Source organism: Carettochelys insculpta, chromosome 18, assembly GCF_033958435.1.
Source record: "Carettochelys insculpta isolate YL-2023 chromosome 18, ASM3395843v1, whole genome shotgun sequence".
Taxonomy (NCBI): domain Eukaryota; kingdom Metazoa; phylum Chordata; order Testudines; family Carettochelyidae; genus Carettochelys; species Carettochelys insculpta.
The window spans coordinates 28,872,950-28,893,220 of record NC_134154.1 but is presented as its reverse complement, the minus strand read 5'-3'; the positions used below and the strand labels follow the sequence as shown (position 1 = coordinate 28,893,220).

The window sequence follows — 20,271 nt, the reverse complement described above, 5'->3', positions numbered from 1 at the left end:
TTACTGTGAAAGAGCTGTTACAACATGCTTCTTAATAACGCATAAACCAATATAGATTTATGAAATGGATGCTAATATAGCCTTCAGTGGCATTGTCATAGCGACTATATGATATGCCAGAAGTCCTAATTAATTTTTTTCTGAGATGAAAACCAGCTAATGCACACTCGTTAGCCTGCTATACATTTTAGAGAGTTTGTCTGTTTGGCCAAGAACTCTTACTAAATGGTAAGAACTAGGACTACCAAATTCAGCATACAGCTTCCTAGAATCATAATGTAAAGCAGTATGAGGGTTTGGTTGTTCTAAGAAAGCAAGATGTGCTGGAATGGAATTGCTTCTTATAAAACTGAACTGAAACGAGACAGAACCATCAAATTAAGTACAGTCTTCAAAACTGACCAAACTGAGGGAATGTTGAGAGGGAGTGACCAAGATGAGTCAGAAAAATAGAATGAACTTGGAATAGGATTGCTTCTTGACAAACCTTACATAAGAAGAGATAAAATGGAGAAATTTGGCGTAGTGCTCTGTTCTGGCACAGCTAAATTAATGCTTAAGGTTTGAAAACAGGAAGAAAATATTATTGGAAACCAAACTGATGATAGCCCTTTTTTTGTTAAAACCTAGCAAATGACTTTGAGTTTATAGAGGTGAAAAAAAAACAACCCAAAACCACTTGATGTAATTCCCATTTAAAGAAAAAACTTTCTAAAAGTTAAATGGAAAAATTTTAACAATCCCTTTTCTAAGAAATCCAAAGGAAAAATTAACATCATAAAAATAACATTTTATTTTTTGAAAAATATGATCATTTATATGAAGCATGTATGTTTGCCTTTTACTTAAAAAATAAAAAATATTGATTGAGTTAAGGTCCCAGGCGATACTGGGTAGGTCTGCTAGTTTTTAAAATAAATTCAAATAGCTCCCTTGCCCGATTAGATCTCCAGGAACTATTCTGCTGTAAGGAAAGCCACAGTCATGCCTTGCAAGCTGTTCAGGCTCAGCCTGGACATGGTGAAGAATCAAGGCCTAAAAGTGGATCTGTCGCTCAGTGATGCAGGCTTCCACCGAATGCTCTCATCCTGAAGAGTTGAGGCTTAATGTTACTCAGTGCTTGGGACATACTGAGGGATGAGTGGAGGGTCAAATGGCACTGTTGGTGATGGCTCCTATGCAAAACAGTTACATTTTATATAACCCAGTGAGTGCCCAGTCAAGTCCAGCCTTGGTAGTTTGGCTAAATGTTCCATGCAAATACCTAACACCAGTTAAAAAGTTTTCTGCCTGCGGTAATATTGAGCTCTTCATATTTCCTATTATACCTATTAAGTTTGAAAAATCGTGTGAAGTAACTTCAAGTTCTGAATCTCCCTGTTGAACTTTGTGGTTTCACTCATATTTTTACAATCACCATTACAAAAGAAAGTTTGTATATTCCCTCATAGCTGTGTAACAGACTAACAGGTAGGGAAACTCATTCAGGGCCTGATTGCAGCTGAATCTGTGCATGTAGTCCCTCTGTCCAGTGCATTTGGTGGATTTCTTGAAATCACTGGACTTCAAGTGGACTCAGGGGGTTGTCTGCAGTCATCTGACTTCAAGATAAGGGCCGGACCGACATAGGCTAAGTGGTGGTAAATACACACAGTAAAAAAGCTATAAAAATAGCGGAAGTGTAATTTTCTTCTAAGATTAATTAGTCCTGGTAATCTTGCTTTGCTTTTTTAGTATCTCCTCTCCATTGAAGAGATTTATGTCTAGAAAACAAAGCTCTAACAGAACAGGTGTATTACCATGTCAATGTCCAACAACAAATTTAGACCTAGAACTACACGCTCTGAGGAGCAAATTCTTTGCCATCGTTAGCTCTGACCTTTTTGAAGTCTTAATATTAAAAAAACCCTCTAACCGTGAAAATGTTTTGTTAAAACCCTTTCCAGCTGAGGTCCACAAAAATATTTCAGAGCGTTGTTTGTATCCTGTACGTTGCATGGCAGAAGGGGCTGTGTTTGACTGTGCCCTTGAGCACCACCGCCATAGGAATGTTAGTGAAAATCAGTAAGGCACTCATGCTTACATAAGTTTAAAGGCCGAATTAGCTTCTGCTGAGTCGTGCAAAGGCTCCCCAGCTGTGTTTAGGAGTTACACTTGTGTCTCATGGCCTGCTTGCCTATTCTTGGTAGCTTAAAGTACTTGCAAAAAATCAGCAAAATAAATCCATGGCCAGTTTGGAACATGCCATTTCTCAGTACTTTGAACTGGAGATAGGGCTCAGCTTTTCCCAGCCTAAACATATGGGCACCTGCCAGAGGTCACCAGCAACATAAGATTTATGAAACAGAGTTGGACAGGTATGAGTGCCTCTGTTAGAGGGCTGTCCTATTGCCACACTTCCCCATTCATGGCAGCATTTATTTATGTCCTTCTCTTTGCTAACATTCTGATGCTTTGGAGTAGGCATTCTGCCCCTATTGACTTCAATGGCTGTGTCCACTTCCCTTGTGATGTCCAGGTTCTCCATCCGGAAAGCTGATCTGCCTTCCAGGACTGGGTTGCAGGAATAGTACTTAATGGTTTTAAACTCACTGTGAGACCGCTGGACCTCCCGCAGCAGGTGAAATGACGGAGGGGTGATACTTGATCTGAACGGACAGCACTATTTTTCTGTGGACATTGAAAAAATAGTTATTTTTCAGAACGTGTGGAATTTTTGACTCTGTGGTGGAAAAAGCGAGTGCATAACATTCTCTCTCCTTCTCTTCCCTGCTTAGCTGGAGGCTGGCAGTGATGAAGATCGCAAATTAAACCTGAGGTGAGCAGAACTATTTCATTCATGGTGTTCTAAGCATTGGTTCCAGCACCACTGACCTTGTGCCCTCTAGTTCTTTAGGTCCTGATCCCACTGGGAGCTCCGGGAAGGCAGAGTCTTTCTCCTGTGTAGACCCTCTGGCCTGCAGTGAGCAGAGGCCTGGTCACTTGAGCTCTCTCATTCAGTTGTTTTCTTCTTGATCTTGACATTTAACACATTTAAAAATCAAAACACGGTTTAATTTTCTTGTCCAGAAAAGAAAAAAAAAGTGGGAAATTGTTTATGAAATTCATCCTCCGTGCTTAGTAGTTATCTGCATGTGCATTGTCTCTAGTAGCTTGAAGCTTTTTTGGCATGGGGGCCGTGCTCCTCGGGAGTGGGGAACCAAGGTGGAAATGGATCCGCTCTCTTCCCTTTTTACTGTTTGATGGTCAAGGTCTGAATTCATTTCCCATTGCAAATGAGGTGCTGTTATCAAGTGAGGAAGGGAAAAGGAGGGCTGAGGTCAGTGACTTATGGGAAATGGGAGAGGTCTTCATGTGTTGCCCCACAGGCTCCAAGATTAGCTGTCTGAAGGGTAAGACTTAGAAACACCGCAGTACCTCTGGAGCCCTGCAAATCCACTCTACCTCTGAGAGCATCTGTGTCTGCGGATATCCGTGTGGAGAGCCGCAGCTCACATTTGTGGCTACAGATGTGGATGCAGATTCCAATGTTTTATCCACGCGGGGCTCTAAGTACGTCAACAGGCTTGTTCTTTTAATTTTTGCTTCCCCTTGGCTGTACTTGGCCGTTTTAATGGCCAGCGAAGCAGTGTGTTGGCTTTGTTTTCTGTTTGCCATTTGTAATTGCTTTTTTTTTATGCCTTCAGACACACCGAGCTCATGGGATGTTGCGTGAGGTGTTTGTTGTACACGCTGCTGAAAGTTTGATTTCCCTTTACAATCTGTTGCACCGGCTGATTCCAGCAGATGCGGAGATATATCGTGGGGCTGGGATAGAAGCTGTTTTAGTATGGAACCATTATACTTTTCTCATTTTGGCAGTAGGTGGCTTTTGAGGGGTGAACACTATTTATTCTGCACGGAGTGAAGTTGGAAAGCCAAGTCCTCTTTTCTGTAAACAGGTGTGGCAAGCTGCAGGCGACTGTATTACAGCCAGTGTTGTGTGGCTCAAAAGTGATTTGACTTGAGTTACAAACCGTTCAAACAAGACTGGCCAGTCTTTCCCTGCGGTACATCAGAGGCGTTGCACCTTTGATTTTGCTAAGCAGGACTCTTTGCTTGGTTAGTGTTGTGGTTATAACGTTAGCTGTTATTTCTCAATCCTTACTTGGTAGTGGCAGTGGTGTTGAGAAGGTCAAGGAGAATTCAGGACCCCAGGTTCTTCTCCCAGCTCTGCTGTTTATTCACTGTGTGACTTGGGGCCACATTTAGCATCCGCTGAAGTCAGTGGAAAGATTATCATTGACTTATCATGGCGTCGAGTCCATGCTTGAATTTCACAGTGCTTTTGTTTGTCCTTCTGTAAAACAGAAATAATATAGAAGCTACCAGGAAGGTCATGAAAACTAATTCACATCTATAAAATGTTCCTCTGCCAAAAGCTGCTGCCGAAGTGCCAAAAGCTGCTGCCGAAGTGCAAGTTATAGTTGTGCTGTATCACGAGGCAAAGAGCTGATGCAATCCCGGGTCCCTACATAGTCAGACCATGCAGACAAAAGCAGCAGCATTGTAAGGAAGGCGTGTCAAACTCCTGGTCGGCCGGCTGGTTTGTCTGCTGGGCATATGACCTGGTTCTTGTGAGGGAGATCGATTCCGCAGAACGCAGAATTACGTTTTCGAAAATATATCAAGTTTCTAACCAGAATGGTCACAAAGGCCTTCTGAATGTAGTCCGTCGTAGTGCTGCCTCAGGGTGTGTCTGTGCTGGGTTTGATCAGGCTGAAATGGTGTGGTATATTGATCACCAGTACAGCTGTACAAAATAGCCATAAAGCCTCTTAATTAGGTTTCAGAGGTAATGTCACACTGAGCTGACTGAGGGCAGGTCTACATTAGAAAAGACGTTTGACCTATGATACACAGCTCCGGCTACAAGAAGTGCACAGGTGAGTCAACGTATCTTAGTCGAATTTCCATCGTGGCCCCACTGTGGGAGGTTGATGGGAGAAACTTGCCTGTTGACGTCTCTTCGCAGCGAGCGCTGCTGTCGACAGGGGTGCCGTTGGCGTTCGATTTAATGTGTCCCTACCCGGCACGCTAAACCAAACCCCGGAAGATACACTGCAGCAGTGTTGGTCTTCGCTGAGTGTAGACCAGTGGTCTCAAACTTTTCAGCACCACAGCGCGCCCGCTTTTCACAGCTGAATCGATTGCTCATAAACATTGCCTCTCTCCACTAGCCATTTAAACCGCATCCCAGTTCCAGCAGGCTTCCGCTGTCCCACCTTTTCTTCCCCCTTGCCACAGTAGGTAGTGGGGGCAGGCTGCCCGCTAGCACATTCAGGCTGGGAAAGCAGCATTTCAGCTGCCACCTGGCACGAACGACCTCCTGCAGGGTTGGCATTTCCCCTCGCGACATCTCTGCAAATGGCCACCGTCGGCGGAAGGGGACCGACCCTGGAACTCAGGCAGCCTTGTTGCTAGAGCCCCACCTGGTGGGGGGGTCATCAGTTTCCTTCCATAGGGGCTCTGCAAAGAGCTGCTGTGAGGGAAATTGATGAAATCTCACTGCACACTGGGCCAGTTCTCATGGCACACCAGTGTGTTGTGGCACACCAGTTGGAAACCACTGATGTAGACCGACCTGAGACGGCGCGCCCTCCTCAGAGGCATTTCTGGCTCAGGCTTGCTGGGGTTGGAAGGCATAAATTCCAGCTCAAGGAGTCCACACCCACGCTAGCTCTGATCGAGTTCTTGCACCAGACATAGAACTGCAGCTGTGGTGGGCAGGTGGCAGGAGAGGCTAACTGTCCTGAGATACTGGACAGGGTTATACTGGGGTCAGCTGGCTCTTCCCATCACTCACATCACCATGGCAACATGTCATTTTTTAGTGTGCTAGCTTGATTAGAGTTAGCGCCGATATGTCTCCTTGAGTTGCTGCTTACACCTTCTAACTCCAGTGTAGCCGTACTGTAAGATAGCCTGAAGCAGCACCGAGAAGTGGGCATGGTCTCATTCAGCTCACAATGATGTTAGCTCTGAAACTTAACGAGGAGGCTTTATGGCTGTATGCTTAGGTAAGGTAGGTTGCACCACCATTTGAATGCACTGCCTCTGGGTATGATAGCACAAGCTAGGCATTTGCATTCACCAGCAGCTAAATAAACCGAAGGGGAGCTCCATACCAGTCTTAGAAAGATTTTGCATAATTTTTTCACTGAGTGATGCCATGAACAGCTGCAAATTTATGGGCTAAGGTCTGGTTTTCCCACCTCTCCAAGTGCAGTGGGGCTGCCTTTGTATGTAGTTGAAGGACAGAGGGTTAACAATTAGAAGGCATCTCCTTCACATGCATCTGACCAAGCGGGTCTTTGCCCGCGAAAGCTTATGTTCCAAAATATCTGTTAGTCTATAAGGTGCCACAGGACTTCTTGCTGCTTTTGCAGATACAGACTAACACAGCTACCTCTCTGATACTTGTCCCTTTCCCTAAGGTGCCTTCTTTAGAGTAATGTACAAAGACTCTGCCTTATGCCCATAGGGTGGCAGAGTTGTTCAACTTCATTGTGCTTTTGTGACAGAAGCAGTCAAAAGCCATGTGCTGATCGATGTGGCAAAGAGGTATTTTTGTTTTACCTTGGAGATGCTGGTGTGAGAGACGGACATGACAGCAGTACTCTGTTACATGTGGCGGGCAAAGGGTTTGGTGCAGCAGTGACGTCACAGGCATCATGGGATCCTAGCAGTCAGAAAAAGGAAAGGCTTTGGAACATGAAGTCCACTTCTCTGCCAGTGCTGGGTGATTTCCCTGGCCTGGGATTTATCAGCTATTACACATTTATGGTTTTTCCATAAACTCGCTGGACAGATTTGTCATTTCGCTGCAGAAAGTCCCAGAATTTTCATTTGCTGCAGGACCCTCGTCTCAGTGTGTTCAAACCATCAGATTCTTTCTGTAATGCTGATGGGTCTTTTCTTCCTCGCATAGCCACTGCCTTAATTACAGAAACCCAGTAAGTTTGTTTGTCCAGTCATTGCATAATGCTTACAAACAGTAACATTCTGCATGTGGTTGAAGAGAGACCACTGGGTGTGTTCAGACACTGATTGCTTGCACAGGGGGTAATGGTAGAGCCATGATGTGTTTTGAGGTCTGGGGGTTACTATGCTTCTGATCTGGTCTGGGGGTCTCTTGTGAGAGCATTGGTTTTGGTTGACAGCGTTAGACACAGCTCTAGGAAGTAGCTCCTCTCTGCAGTAAGAAACTGTGGGTCACCTCAGCCTTGGAGGGGCCAGAAGGCAGCCCCCGCTACCTGCTTGCGCAGTGATTTGGTTGTGCTCGTGCGGGTTAGGTTGCCACAGGTCACCTCATAGAGGGGACCTGGTTGTGTTTAGTTAGTACATCAGGTGGTAAATGAGAGGGAAGGAGATGAGCAATTTAAGCTGAAGGAGAGTGATGGAGGAGGGGTGCATAGCTCAGTGGTTTGAGCATTGGCCTTCTAAACCGAGGTTGTGAGCTCAATCCTTCAGGGGGCCATTTAGGGTTCTGGGGCAAATAGATATAAAAAAAATTTGTCGGGGATTATGCTACATCCTGCCGTGAGGGTAGGGGGCTGGATGTGACCACGGAAGGTTTCTTCCAGTTCTATGAGATAGGTATCACTCTCTTTATATATATGTATATGGTGGTACAGGAGCAAACAGGTATAAACTGGGCATGGTTGAATTTAGGCTGGAAATCAGCAGCAGGCTCAGAGGAGGGAGGTTCTGGACCAGCCCCTCAGTATGGGGAGTGGATGCAAACAACTTAGTTTTGTGAGGGTGTTTGACACGGTTATGAATGGCGTTCTGTGTCCCTGCCATAGTAGCTACTGGCCTGGATGACCCAGGTTGTTCCTTTCAGTTCTGTGTTCCTCCGGCATCCAGGCTCATAACAGTCTCTGCATTGTCTCTTGACGTCTTTGCAGACTGAGCAGTGGGGGCTGTGTCTGAAATGGTTGTACAATGCTCCTGGGATCCCACAATTCCTTTCACGCACCATATGGCTGTCTGTGACTCCACTGAGCCTGGCCACATGCTAGAATTGGGTCGGGGAGGCACCAGGCATGGAAAGTGAAGGGAGACCAAAGGCAGATCTCCCAATGAGCAGCTCTGGTACTGAACTCTCAGGCATTCTGTAGATGAGCTTCAATCACCTTGCACACAAGGGCCCCTCCCAGATCCGTAGCACATAGTAAACTAGAGGCAGTGCCTTAATGGAGTGTCTTTGGGAGAAGGGTAACCCTGCACGGATCTCTGCTCTCTTTGTCGGCATTATTGCTCATGCAGCTCTGCTAGGAGCTGGGCTTTGGTGGAGGCAGAAGATAGGTAAAGCAATAAAAATGTAAATTAAATTTGCTACAGCAGGACAAAGGATTCTGAGTGCCTTTGGCACAGATAGCTCTGAAGTTGTAAACGCTGAGAAAGGGGTGCTTCTGGGAGCAGGGCAGGCAGAGAAATATGCTGTTGCTTTTTTACAAAGAGCATTACATTACATTAAACAATCACAGCCCAGGCTTGAACTTCTGAGCCAGGGGGACTGGGTTCTTAGAGCTGTTAAAAATGACAGTTGAGGGGCAGATCTTGCAAATATGGTTTGATGTGTACATAAAGGTTTGCAGGAGTGGGCCCTTATCTACCCATGGAGCCTTTGAAGAACTGCTGCAGACCTATGCTGTACACAAGCTGTGCTGTTCTGGGTGACTTTAGTTGAGTGTGTAGTACAGTACCTGTGCCCGTGAAATGCTACACAATGTTTAGCATGTGGTCCAATTGACACCGGAACGGGGATTCTCAGATTAGAGGTTGGGACCCCTCAGGAGTTCATGAGGTTATTATATGGCAGGGGGTTGCGAGCTGTCAGCCTTCCCACCAAACCCTGCGTTGCCTCCAGCATTTAGAATCACAGTGTTAAATATATAAAAAGTGTTTTTAATTTATAGTGTGTGTGTGGGGGGGGGGTCATTCTCTGAGGCTTGCTGTGTGAAAGGGGTCACCAGGACAAAAGTGTGAGAACTCCACTGAGCTAGAAAGAGCTGAGTTCGTCCCTCCCCCGCACTAACTCTGTACTGACTCACTGTGACCTTGGCCAAGTCATTTAACCTCTCTAAGCCTCATCTCCCCATCTGTAAAATGGGAGATGATAATGCTTTCTCATCTCTGTACGGCATTACTTTCCTTCAGCACCTTTCAGCTCTCATTGAAATGACATTTTACTACCTCTGCAGCTGCTGTGTGAGTTGATTGGTCTCTGGAAATGTAATGAGGCAGTGGTATTGTTTCCCCTGTCTTCACCTTTCAGTGGTTTACATGGCTAAGTGCTCCCTGTTCCAGCAGGTTACTTGTCAGAGATGAACATGCTCTGCTCTAAGATACCAAATTGGTGAACAACTAGTTGATCACTCCTTCTGGTTACTGTTTTTTATCTTGAATAAAAGGAGGTTCTTTCCTGATTTTGGTTTGGTAACCACTGAAGGCAGTAGTGTTACACCAGGGTGAATCTGGCCCCTTTTATATTTTGACTTTGTGTATTGAAGGAATCTTTGGATTTACAGAAGCCATCAACCAGCTCTGTAAACCATAGCAGAAGTAATTGCTGCAAGTAAGCCCCTTCCAAGCATGTTCTTCAGACTTGCTTGGTAGAAACTCTCATGCATAAACAGGGGGGTGATTAAATTAAAGTCATATTAAAAACCCACTCACTGGCTTCCAAACTGGAAGAACTTTGAAAAACCCAATTTACTGTACTCCACTCTGCTACTTGTATATTTTTTACAGTTAACTTGGATAAAAACAAACCAGCAGTCATGTAGCACTTCAAAGACTAACAAAATAAATTATTAGGTGGTGAGCTTTCGTGGCACAGACCCACTTCTTCAGATCACAGCCTTACCAGAGCGGACTCAATACATAAAGCGCAGAGGTCCAAAATTTGTTATCAAGGTTGGTAAATCACCTAATAAATGATTTTGTTAGTCTTTAAAGTGCTACATGACTGCCGTTCTGTTTGATAGAATACAGACTAACACAGCTATCTCTCTGTCTCTGTTTCACTGGGATAGTGAAAGGCAGCTTATTTTCCGCTGTGTTGTTCCCCTCTGCTAGGCTTGTGCTGTGTTTACATTAGCAGCACAGTACAGGAGTATTTATATACAAGCTGACTTTCGTGCATAGAAAATTTTCTTTTTAAATATTTTTCTAATTCCCCCCTTACACCTTTTTATAGCAATGATTTTGTCCAAACTGCCTGATAAGCGGTACCTTATTTTTAAATAGGAAAAAGAGGAGCCAGTACTTAGCTAGTGGCTCCCTGCCCCCATCCTCCAGCCAATCCTGCAGCCAGTGCTCCTGAGGCACCGGTACTCAGTACCGGCAAGTACCAGCACAAAAAAGGTGCTGCTGGTAAGTCTGTAAGGAACTGTGCAGACGCAAGGAGGGGAGACTAGAGGAATTGTGTTTTAACAATGGACCTGACTGATGCTGCACCTTTGGTCTGGGGAAGGTGAAGGTGCGTGGGTAGGTCGCGGCCACCCTCTTGAGGGTTTATTTGGGAAGACAATAGCCTTGCTATGTGCTTGTCTAGATAACTTGCTGCAATATTTATTGCCTTAAGGTGAGTCGGTGGGCGACTCCGAGGCAGAAGTTGCAGAGGGTACTGAATGTTCAAAACAGGATGCTGAATCACATCCTCAGGAGGCTGCAGCAGCCTGCCGCAGCATGTGCCTCACAATGGGGAAGTGAGTTCTCAGGCCCCTCGCCATTTGTAACTGTCTGCCCTGTGGGTGTGGCCTTGGAAACCGGCGAAGTTATAACTAGGGCTTCACATTCCGCATTGTCTGGGGCAGGAACATGTGAAAAATGCGGAGCAGGAAAAAGCCCCGGCTTAAACAACAGCTTGGAAAGCGTCTGCTCGCAGCAGCTATGTGGTTATAGACATAAGCAGAGTCTGTGCTGCCGTTCCGTAGCCTGTCCACAGACCTGGCATTCAGACCTGAGTTGTGATATGCGTAGGGAAGATGATCAGTGGCTTCAGCTGCCGCAGAGAGGATCACATCCGACTTCACGGTGGCTCCTTTTTCTAGGCTGGGGCAGCACATTAATCTAGCGTTTTAAAAAGGAGCGGACAAGAAGTGCTGGTGGGTTTTAATTGAAAGGAAAGGGGCTTCATTCATTCTTTTTCTTTAAGCATGCTCATCCCTCCGTTGCCACTGGAACAGCAAAGCGACATTGCCGTGTTAGTGCGTGAGATCAGAAAGGGTAACAGACCAGTCAGGCCTTGCTTCCTATCCGAACGAAATGCTAAATAGGAGCAAACTGCATCCACAGGTTAATACAACTCTTTGCTCCACTCCCCCTTCCTCACCGACAGTCCTGTGGAATCACAATCCATGCAGAAATTTGGTGCCATGCTCCCACTGAGCAGAAGTAAAGGAAAGCAAACGACCTATAATTTGGAGCAGAAAGCGTGCCCTGATCCCTGCTGCCGATCCCGGCGCTTTCACTCAGGTAGTGTGTGCAGCAAGACCAGGAGGTGAGCAGATTGGGGCAGTCCGTATCAGGTAGCTGGTGCCAGCGGCAGAGAGACCTGGTAGAGAATGCCCGGCCTGTATCTGATTCCCCCCTGTAGAGCTTGGTTGTGAAAATGCTTCATGTAATGTTCTGTGGGGTGCTTGAGGCCATGGTGAGGGGTTGCAGTTTGAGTGTGTATGCTGACAGGCACTGTGGTAAACAGGCAGGGAGGGAGGGAGTGGTGAATTAAATTAGAGCGGGGATGGGTAAAGTTAGGCTGTTTTAACAGTAGAAAGTGATGAACTCGGTGGTGGTAGGAAAGCAGGTGACACCTCAAGCAGGGCTGTGTCCTATTAAGAGAGCTGAGGGGCAGTGTGAGAAGCTCCAGCTGTGTTGCTTTGTACGACTGTGAGCACCCACATACAGCTGGCAGAGGAACACCCTCTTACAGCTGCCGTTTGCTGTCCCTCACACATTGACAGGGCAGCTAAAATCCCAGCACCTCCGCTTTGCTTCTTTCCTCTCGAAAGGTGGTTGAGATCAGTAACAGCGAGGGAGCCCTGTTAGTCTGTATTCTAACACAGCAAACCGGCGGTCGTGTGGCACTTCAAAGACGAACAGACCTGAAGAAGTGGGTCTGTCCCACCACAGCTCATCACCTAATACATTATTTTGTTAGTCCGTGAAGTGCTACAGGACTGCTGGCTTGTGCGGGTCAGATCAGCTAAGGCAGGGGTGCTTACCTGTGAGAAATGAACAAGAACACTCCCCACCTCCCCCCAGCTCCAGCATGGCCTGGCTTTGCCCTAGGCTATTATTTTCTTGGGCTTTCCTTATTCCCGGGTGTGGTGGCCATGCTCTCCCTGATCCTGGGAAAGCCTGCAGGCAGAGCAGTCTCAGAGCTTCTGTGCTGCTCTGGCATGCCACTAGGAAGTGTGCTGGCCTGGGCTGAGCTCGGCTAGAGGCTTTTTGGCTCTTGCTCAGTTACTTTGCCTGATTTTGCTGGGGTTTATTTTGTACGCATCACTGATGTGTCAAATACATGGTGGCCTCTGCTGCCTTTTTTGGAAGTGTTCTGAAACCCAGTGGCTCGGCATTTGCTGGGCAGATGCACCGCTGGTGTGTTAGGCTTTTCAGGCACATTCTGTACTTTTGTCTGTCTGCATAGTGGCCGACCACTCTTCATTCCATGTGTGGGTTTGTTTCTTAATCCTAGACACTGTTATTCACCTTCCTGTGCTCAGCCGCCCAGCCTCACCCTCCCCTTTCCCCGTGGCTATGGGGTGAGATGGTGGGAGCCCCTGGGCACAGGGCAGGTGAGCTGGGTGACTCACAGAATAGTGACTTCAGCCAGGGGTGGGGTGGAAGCAGAGTGGTCTGTGTACTGACAGCTTGGCTGAGAGAGGAGCAGAGTTCTCCCCTGCCCGAGGAGCAGCATTCCTGACAGGCGAACTCAGCCCTGTCGGCAAGGCCCAGCGTTCCCAACCCTTCTGTGCTGGGGAGCCGCGTAATGGAGCTTTTCTCACGTGCGCCTTCCCTGCCATTGCTGGCGCTGCGGTCTGCGTCCCCTCACACGACGCTGTGGCATCGGTAGCGATTGCTCATGTGGCAAAGCCCTCGGGCACCATAGAAGGGTTTGTTGATGCAGCGTGTTAGCTGGAAGTGAGGAGGAAAGCCAGCACCGTGTGATGCAGACCACCAGTGCATCGTGGGGCAAAGTCAGCACCAGGCTACAAAACGGTGCCACGCCGAGTCTCTGCTTTGTTTTGTTTAACTCGCGGCTTGTCCCCTTCCAGAAGCGGTGCTGCCACGTTCCACCCAAGCTCTCGTCAGATGACTCTGCAAGGGACAGCCCCGGGGGGGTTGCTGCCCAGCGTGTAACTGGCAGCATGGCAGGCTTGCTGCGGGGAAGGGACAGCGGCACAAAGCAGAGCCAAAGCCCTCTCCTCTGAATCGTCAGCTCAGTGGCATCCAAAAGGAATTTAACCATCGCCAGGCGCACCTCCCCCCAGCCAGGCGACACCCTCTGAGCCAGGCATCCCCCTACCCCCACGCCAACTGCCGGTGACTCGGGGGAGCCGCCCAGCCCCGAACCGCCCCATGGCCCCGAGTGAGCCAAAGGAGGAGCCACCTCCACTGCTGCCACCACACACTTGTCCTGCCGAGTGCTAGGGCATGTGCACAGAGGGGCGGAGGGCGCCCCACACGTGGTGCTCGAACGAGGCGCTCACCACTCTGCGCTGTCCAGTTCGCCACGTGTGGCAAACACCCAGCCTGTGGGACACCACGGCGTTAGGTGGCTAGGAAGGGAAGCTCTTGTGGCTGAAGCAGTGGGTGCAGGACATAGAGTCGCCTTTCCACGCCCATACGAGCACGCTGGTGCTTTGCGGCCAGCCGGCCACATGGAGGCTTTGGTGTTTGTGCCCCGAGGGTAAAATGCCTTCTGAAGGATTAGTGTTTAGAAAAGAAAAAGCCCAGCTTGTTTGTTATTGTTTCATGAGCACTAATGCAAGCCGGGGCCCTTCTCAAATGTCTGACGCTGGACTCGGAGACAGCTGGTGTCACCAGTGATGTCATTTTTTCAGCGGGAAGCTCGGGAATGGTAATTGCAATTAAAAAACATTTGTTCCAAGTCTGTTGCATATGTGCCTGATGCTACGATGGCCCTCTTGCCTTTCTGAGCTGTGTTATTAATGAGATGGGCACAATGAGGCCCTTTTTTTCTTTTCTTGTAGAACAATCTATAATTTTGTTTGCGTTTTCACCCACTGATGTAAGGGGGATTCTTAGAATTTTCTCGTCTCTAGCCAATTGTATTCACTCAGCTAACTCGTTTTTGTGTGCCTCTTGGAACCCCAAGGGTTTTTCCACGGCTCCCTCCCAGCAGTCAGATGCAGATCTCGCTTGAAGGCCTACCAGGATGCCCCTTGGTTGCCTGGGGAAGCAACCTGTGCGGCCCCTTTCCGTTAGGAGCTGAGTTTGCTGGCTCTGCAGAGCTTGCCTCTCCTCCTGGAGCAAGGGGGCAGAATCGGAGCACAGAGCCCTGGCTTGCTGATGATGCTGGAAGGCCAGTAAGGGGAAATACTCAGCAGCTGAATGAGCTCGTTAGTGCAGTGCCAGATGCAGGGCTTTCAGCAAGCCATGGTGTTGCATTCTCATATAGGGCCCTGGTGTCTCTGCTCTGTAACTGACTCACTGAAGGGTCCTGACCAGTTTACTATGCTGCCCATGTGCCTTGCTTGACTTCTCTTGAAAGGCAGCGACCTCATCCCGTGGCAGCATTATGGGGCCTAATTAACACGAGTGAATTCCGTTGCCATCTTCAGGCGAAGGATGCAGCGTAACTGCAGCGTGTTGTGCGCATCTTAACGGGCGGGTCAGGATGTGCTGTGCCTGCAGGCGCTTGTTTGCTGGGGCAGAGGAGGCTGCCTCGCGGAGGAAGGTGTGGAAGAAGTTCCAGAGACCTCGAGATCAGTGGGGCTGCAAGTGTGGAGGGGGTATCCTCCAAACACAGAGTCCAGAACCAAGCTGGCAGGGTCACGCCGGAGACTGAGAGAGACGGGGCAGGTGCAGCAGCTGGGAAGTAGGTGGGTGTGTTGCTAGGGAACTCCAGGGAAAACAGGCGAGGCAGAATTTGTAGGTGGCCTGGTCATAGGCTGTATCCACACTGCAGTCAGACCCCCGGACTCCGGCCATAGGCTGTATCCACACTGCAGTCAGACACCCTGACAACCTGGCAATCGGTATGTTTACACTGCAGTTAGGTACGTGGAGTTGGAGTCCCGGGGCTGTTTTATTGCGCTGTAGATGTTCAAGCCCTGAGACGCTGACTTTGCAGGGTCCTGGAACCTGAGCTGTTGCCCAAGCCCGAACTACCTTGCACTTAACTAGCCTCTTCGCTCCAGCCTGGGAAACCTGAGTCAGCCAGCGCAGGCCAGCCAGAGGTGTTGAACTGATGTGCACACACTCCATAATTCTCAGTAGAAATCAGGCTCCTAAGTACCCAAGTCATTTTTGAAAATGGGATTTAGGTGCTTTTGAAAATGTAACCCCCATTTCTGTGTCCATCATGGACAGACGGACTGATTGCAGTACGCACTGTTTTGCTCCAAAGTGGGGTGCTTGAGCACAGGAGTAAACCTCTGTTTTCCTGCTCTCCCCCCCCGCCCCCCCCCGCCGGGGCTCTGGCGTCCGCGGTTGAGCTTGGGGTGGGTATGTGGAGCGTGATGTGGCAATCTCGAGGTTCACCAGGCCAACTCACAGCACATCACTGTAGGCCCATTTATACTGGAGAATAAGCTTTGGGGGGGTTAAATGGTGGGTTTCATTTTTCTGTTTCCTCTTTGTGCTGAAGGCGAGTTTGTATCTGGCTCAGTGAATGGCCTGCAGTGTCTGAAATGCTTCTTAGCATTCTTGTGCTGTGAATGCAGCCTACGCCTTTCAGCCAAACAATACAGGCTCAGAATCTCCTTTTGTTGCTGGAGCGTCAAAAACATTCAGCAGAAAGCTTGCCAGAGTTTCTTGCTCACCAGTAGCTTGAAGTGCACCAGGGGGCTGGAATTTTCTTGCATTATCTGATGTGAGCTGGTGCTGGGGAAGCCCTGCTGATCCTTTCACATGAGGGACAATTCTGTACCCCAAGAGCCATCTCTTGGAAGGAGAACCCTCTGCTATGGCATCAATGTGGCCAGGTTTGCATTTGTAAGTGTGTGTGTTCAGGCCCAGTTCCTTTTAGTAAGATGAGGAGGTTGTGTCTAGGGTAGGGCTTCCCTTGCTTTGGCACACTGCTCACACGTTAGGCCCCTCGTTGTAGTGACCTGCCTTCCTCTTAGGCAGCCTCGGTCGGACTTGATTCAGCCAAACAGATGGGAAGAACTCTATCTATTGTCTCTTTCAGAAGGGGGTAATGAAAAGCGCAGACAAACGTTTTCAGAATAGCACCTGATTTCAGGTGCTTGGATTTCCAGATGCCTAATTTGAGACCTGTAGGTTCTGGGATTTTTTTTAACGTGCTGAGCACTGGCATCTCCCGCTGACGGCAGAGGGAATGTGAGTGTTTAGCACCTGTGAAAATCAAATTGGACATCAAGTGATGGGCCATTCCTCAAATGTAGGCCTGAGTGTTCTGAGTGCCCTCTAGTACGAGCTCTATCCAGAGAGCTTCCTTATGCAGGCAATCACACTCTGTAATGTGGTACAATATAGTACTTAGAATCCTACCCAGTGTGCCTGTGTTCGTCCCCACGGTGCATCAGTAATATGTCTCACAGTGTCTCTTTCTGTATTAGGCTCTTACTTGTGAAGGAGAAAAACGATTGAATTCAGTCCTTTGAGCATTATTTTTTTCTTCCAGTCCAGGAAATTTAACCAGGTTTTTTACATGGCCATGCAGATCATGCCATACTGGCTTGGTTCATAAGGTATTGTATTTAAGCGGGAAGTGTGAACTACAGTGCTATCAGCGAGTTTACAAAGGACACTCCTTTTTTTTCTTTGCTGGGGCAAGCCAAATTTTCAGTACAACTGAGCTGACTGTATGTGTTATGCACAGCAAATAAGCATTTTAAATGTCTGGTACCCTTTGCAAAAGTAGGAAAAGTGGAGGAATAAGCTGCTATTATTTTAAAATGTTATAATTTCAATTTCACAGATTTTTCAGGAACATATAATGAGTGGCTAAAATGTTAATTTTCCACCAGCTCTGTTGTGTCACATAAAATCCCTTTTAGAGACCCCGTTCTTGGTAAGGAAGGGTTAGCTGATGTATCTCATCTCAAGCCAAAGCAAGCAGTCAGTACACTTCCATTCTCCTGTTGGCTGAAGAAACAGAAGCTGTACTGCTACATGTTTGTCTTCCTGAGACTTGCTTCCTACACTGCGTTTTTGTTTGGATTTCAGTATTTCAAGAATCAGAGAGGTCGCCGTGTTAGTCTGTATCTTCAAGAACAACAAGAAGTCCTGTGGCACCTTATAGACTAATATATTTTGGAGCATAAGCTTTCGTGGGCAAAGACCCGCTTCGTCAGGTCTTTACCCATGAAACCTTATGCTCCAAAACATGTTAGTCTGTAAGGTGCCACGGACTTCTTCTCCAATATTTCAAGAAGGCTGCTAGTTTGTTCCTTAACTGGCTTCACTGAAGGCCATTTCGGTAAGAGACTAAAGAGTATGTCTTCACTACGCCGGGGATTGACCCGTCAGGAATCAGTCCACCGGACTTTGATATATCATGTCATTGAAGATGCAATGAATCAATCTGTGGACATGTTACCATCATGTCAGTAATCCAGCAAAATGAGAAGAGTACCCGGTGTTGATGGGAGAGGAGCCCCCATTGACCTTACCGCGTGGAAGACACCGCAATAGGTATGTCAACTTCAGCTATGCAGTTCACGTTGCTGAAGTAGACCAAGCATAAAGGTAAGCGTAGACAACGCCTAACTTGCGAGATGGACATTCAGCTGTTTGGCAGCAGCTGTAAAAGGGGATGGATGGTAACATGCATTTCTAGGAGTGCAGCTGGGGGAGCTAACCAGAGGACCCCATTACATTTTGCTGCACAATTGCATTGAGGTATTTTGGCTTTTCTGAGCCAATGACCAGCCTGAACCAGAAGGGGAAAGATAGCTGCAGCCTCATTTGTCAAGGGTGTTGGTAGAAAGCGTGGGGGATGTGTTTTCAGCTGCACAACTTGGAAGGCCCCCTCAGCTGCTCAAGCAGAAAGAAGTAGCTTCTGCCTTTGGTGAACCCAGTGGTACTTGCTAGATGGAAGCATGTGATTGTGGTTCAAGCCTGTAGAAAATCCTTGGACAGATAGTCAAGGATTTGTAAGACGCTTTCTTCAGCGACTTTGACTGTGACCAATCGTGACACATAGCAATACTAAATTGTCGGAAGACTTCATTTCACTAGTGTGTCTGTTACTCACGCTTTACTGTGTAAAAGAACGAAGCAAATCTGGGTAGCTATACATAAGCAAGGAAAGGCTTTAAGATCTAGTGCTTTTCTTATAGCTCTATATCACTATATTGGTATGCAGCATACCGTTATTAAAAACCTACAGTCATCAGTCAATGTGACACTTTTTATCAAGTGATATCCAAATGTATTTGGTATTTATTTGGAGCCCAGCTGTTTTGCTTTGCATTTTCTGATATGTGCTGTGCTGCTTCCAGAGTGTACAAGGAAAAAAAAATAGTCTGTAGGAGGGAAATGATTAAATAAGCTTCAGCTGTTTTTTCCCCCTTTGAATGGCTCTCTTTCATCAGGATATGTTAGGACAAGTGCTTTTTCAAGCCAGGATATCAGTGGAAGACACGGCGTTCTCTAAAAGTCATCCAGTTCCTGGGTAGCATCAAGGGACAAGAGATTTCACTGCTCCTCACAGAATATGCGGTCAATCTTTCTTTTTTTAAAGGGTTTGGAAGCAAAAGGATGTGAGTTTAACAGTTTGTTATGAATCTTTTCAGTTTTACTGACTTCTGCATGTCTCTTGGGCCAGCACAGTGCATCTGCTGCTCAAAGAAATCCAGTCCAGATTTAGTATGTACGTGCCACTTGTTTTTATTCTGCTGTCATTGCCTCTACAGCTGCTCAGGCTCAGCAGGTTGGGGTTTGTTGTGTTGTGGTGGAGGACTTTATTGTGCTTGTGTCTTTTAAAGACTTAGTTTACTGAAACACCTAAAAAAATCCTCTGTCTTGTAGAGATAATGGTGACTGAGGTCCAGAAATGAATTTTGTTGCTGTTATCAAAATAACATGATTTAGAAGTGTGCTCCTTTTAAAGAACCAATGTACAAATGAGTTGGAATACAGTATTCTTTTTGGTTTTGTTTTCATTTGTTAGCTGTGTTCTGGAACATTTGCATGAAATGTTAGAAAGTACAGAAAAATCTCTTTTGCAGGAAAGCCTTTGTTCTTGGAGTATATCTTTGGAACAACACTGGGTAACATTCACATTTTAACACAATTCCTGACATGAGAGCTGTCACAAAGAGGACTTTGGCACGCTGATGTGTTGAATCACTATTTGAAATCCATGTGGGAACACGAGAGCAATTAGTGGTAGGGAAATAGAGACTGTCTGCTTTTCAGAGAGCTGCGTTTTGTGAGGTTGGGGCCACTGTCCAGGAAATGTGCACTTTTTAAAAAAAAAACATTTCTTGCATTCAGTGAGTTGTTTGACTTCTCTGCCTTCATATAGATGAATACATGGCCACAAACAGCATCTCAGGCGGGTTGCCCTTTTACTGTGACTTCACATTGATCTCACAAACATTAGATAATGCAACATTCTCTTTTCCCTACAACGGGAAATTCTCTTCTTCATCATAGGAGATGTGCTGATCGCCACTGCTACCGCAGAAGGAAATGTGAGCAGAAGATGACCCACCAGAGCTATTGTTACTAATGTGGGGGCAGAGTCTTGTCTTTATTGGTATATCTTTGTCTCAAACAGAGGTTTCACAGACGTTATTCAGTTGGGGTAGATGTATTGCCCTGTGTATGTTTCCCATTTTCCAAAGGGAAATGTAAAGGAATTTGATTTGGAGACCATTTCCCAAGTTTTTCAAGGCAGAACGTTTAAGTATTTAGCTGTGGATTATTTTAACCTGTTCTTTCACCTTATGTACAGCGGGAGGGGAATGAGATACAGTCAGAAGTATGCCTAAAAGGTGGTACCTTACTCAGCAGATCCGCTCGCGTAAGGTATTTGGCGCAAGGGCTGTTCATGTCAGTGAT

General features: G+C 47.0%; 1 protein-coding gene across 2 annotated transcripts in view; it reads left to right on the top strand.

Moving 5' to 3' along the window:
* Positions 1 to 20,271, top strand: part of SSH1 (slingshot protein phosphatase 1) — a 56,211-nt gene that overhangs the window by 3,835 nt on the left and 32,105 nt on the right. Inside the window, exon 2 of one of the 2 annotated variants that reach the window (XM_075012791.1) lies at positions 2,778 to 2,818. In XM_075012791.1, the coding sequence (XP_074868892.1) occupies positions 2,778 to 2,818 (41 nt within the window). Of the gene's footprint in view, positions 1 to 2,777; positions 2,819 to 18,898; positions 18,966 to 20,271 lie in introns of those variants that run through there. The other variant, XM_075012793.1, reaches the window with a different exon arrangement.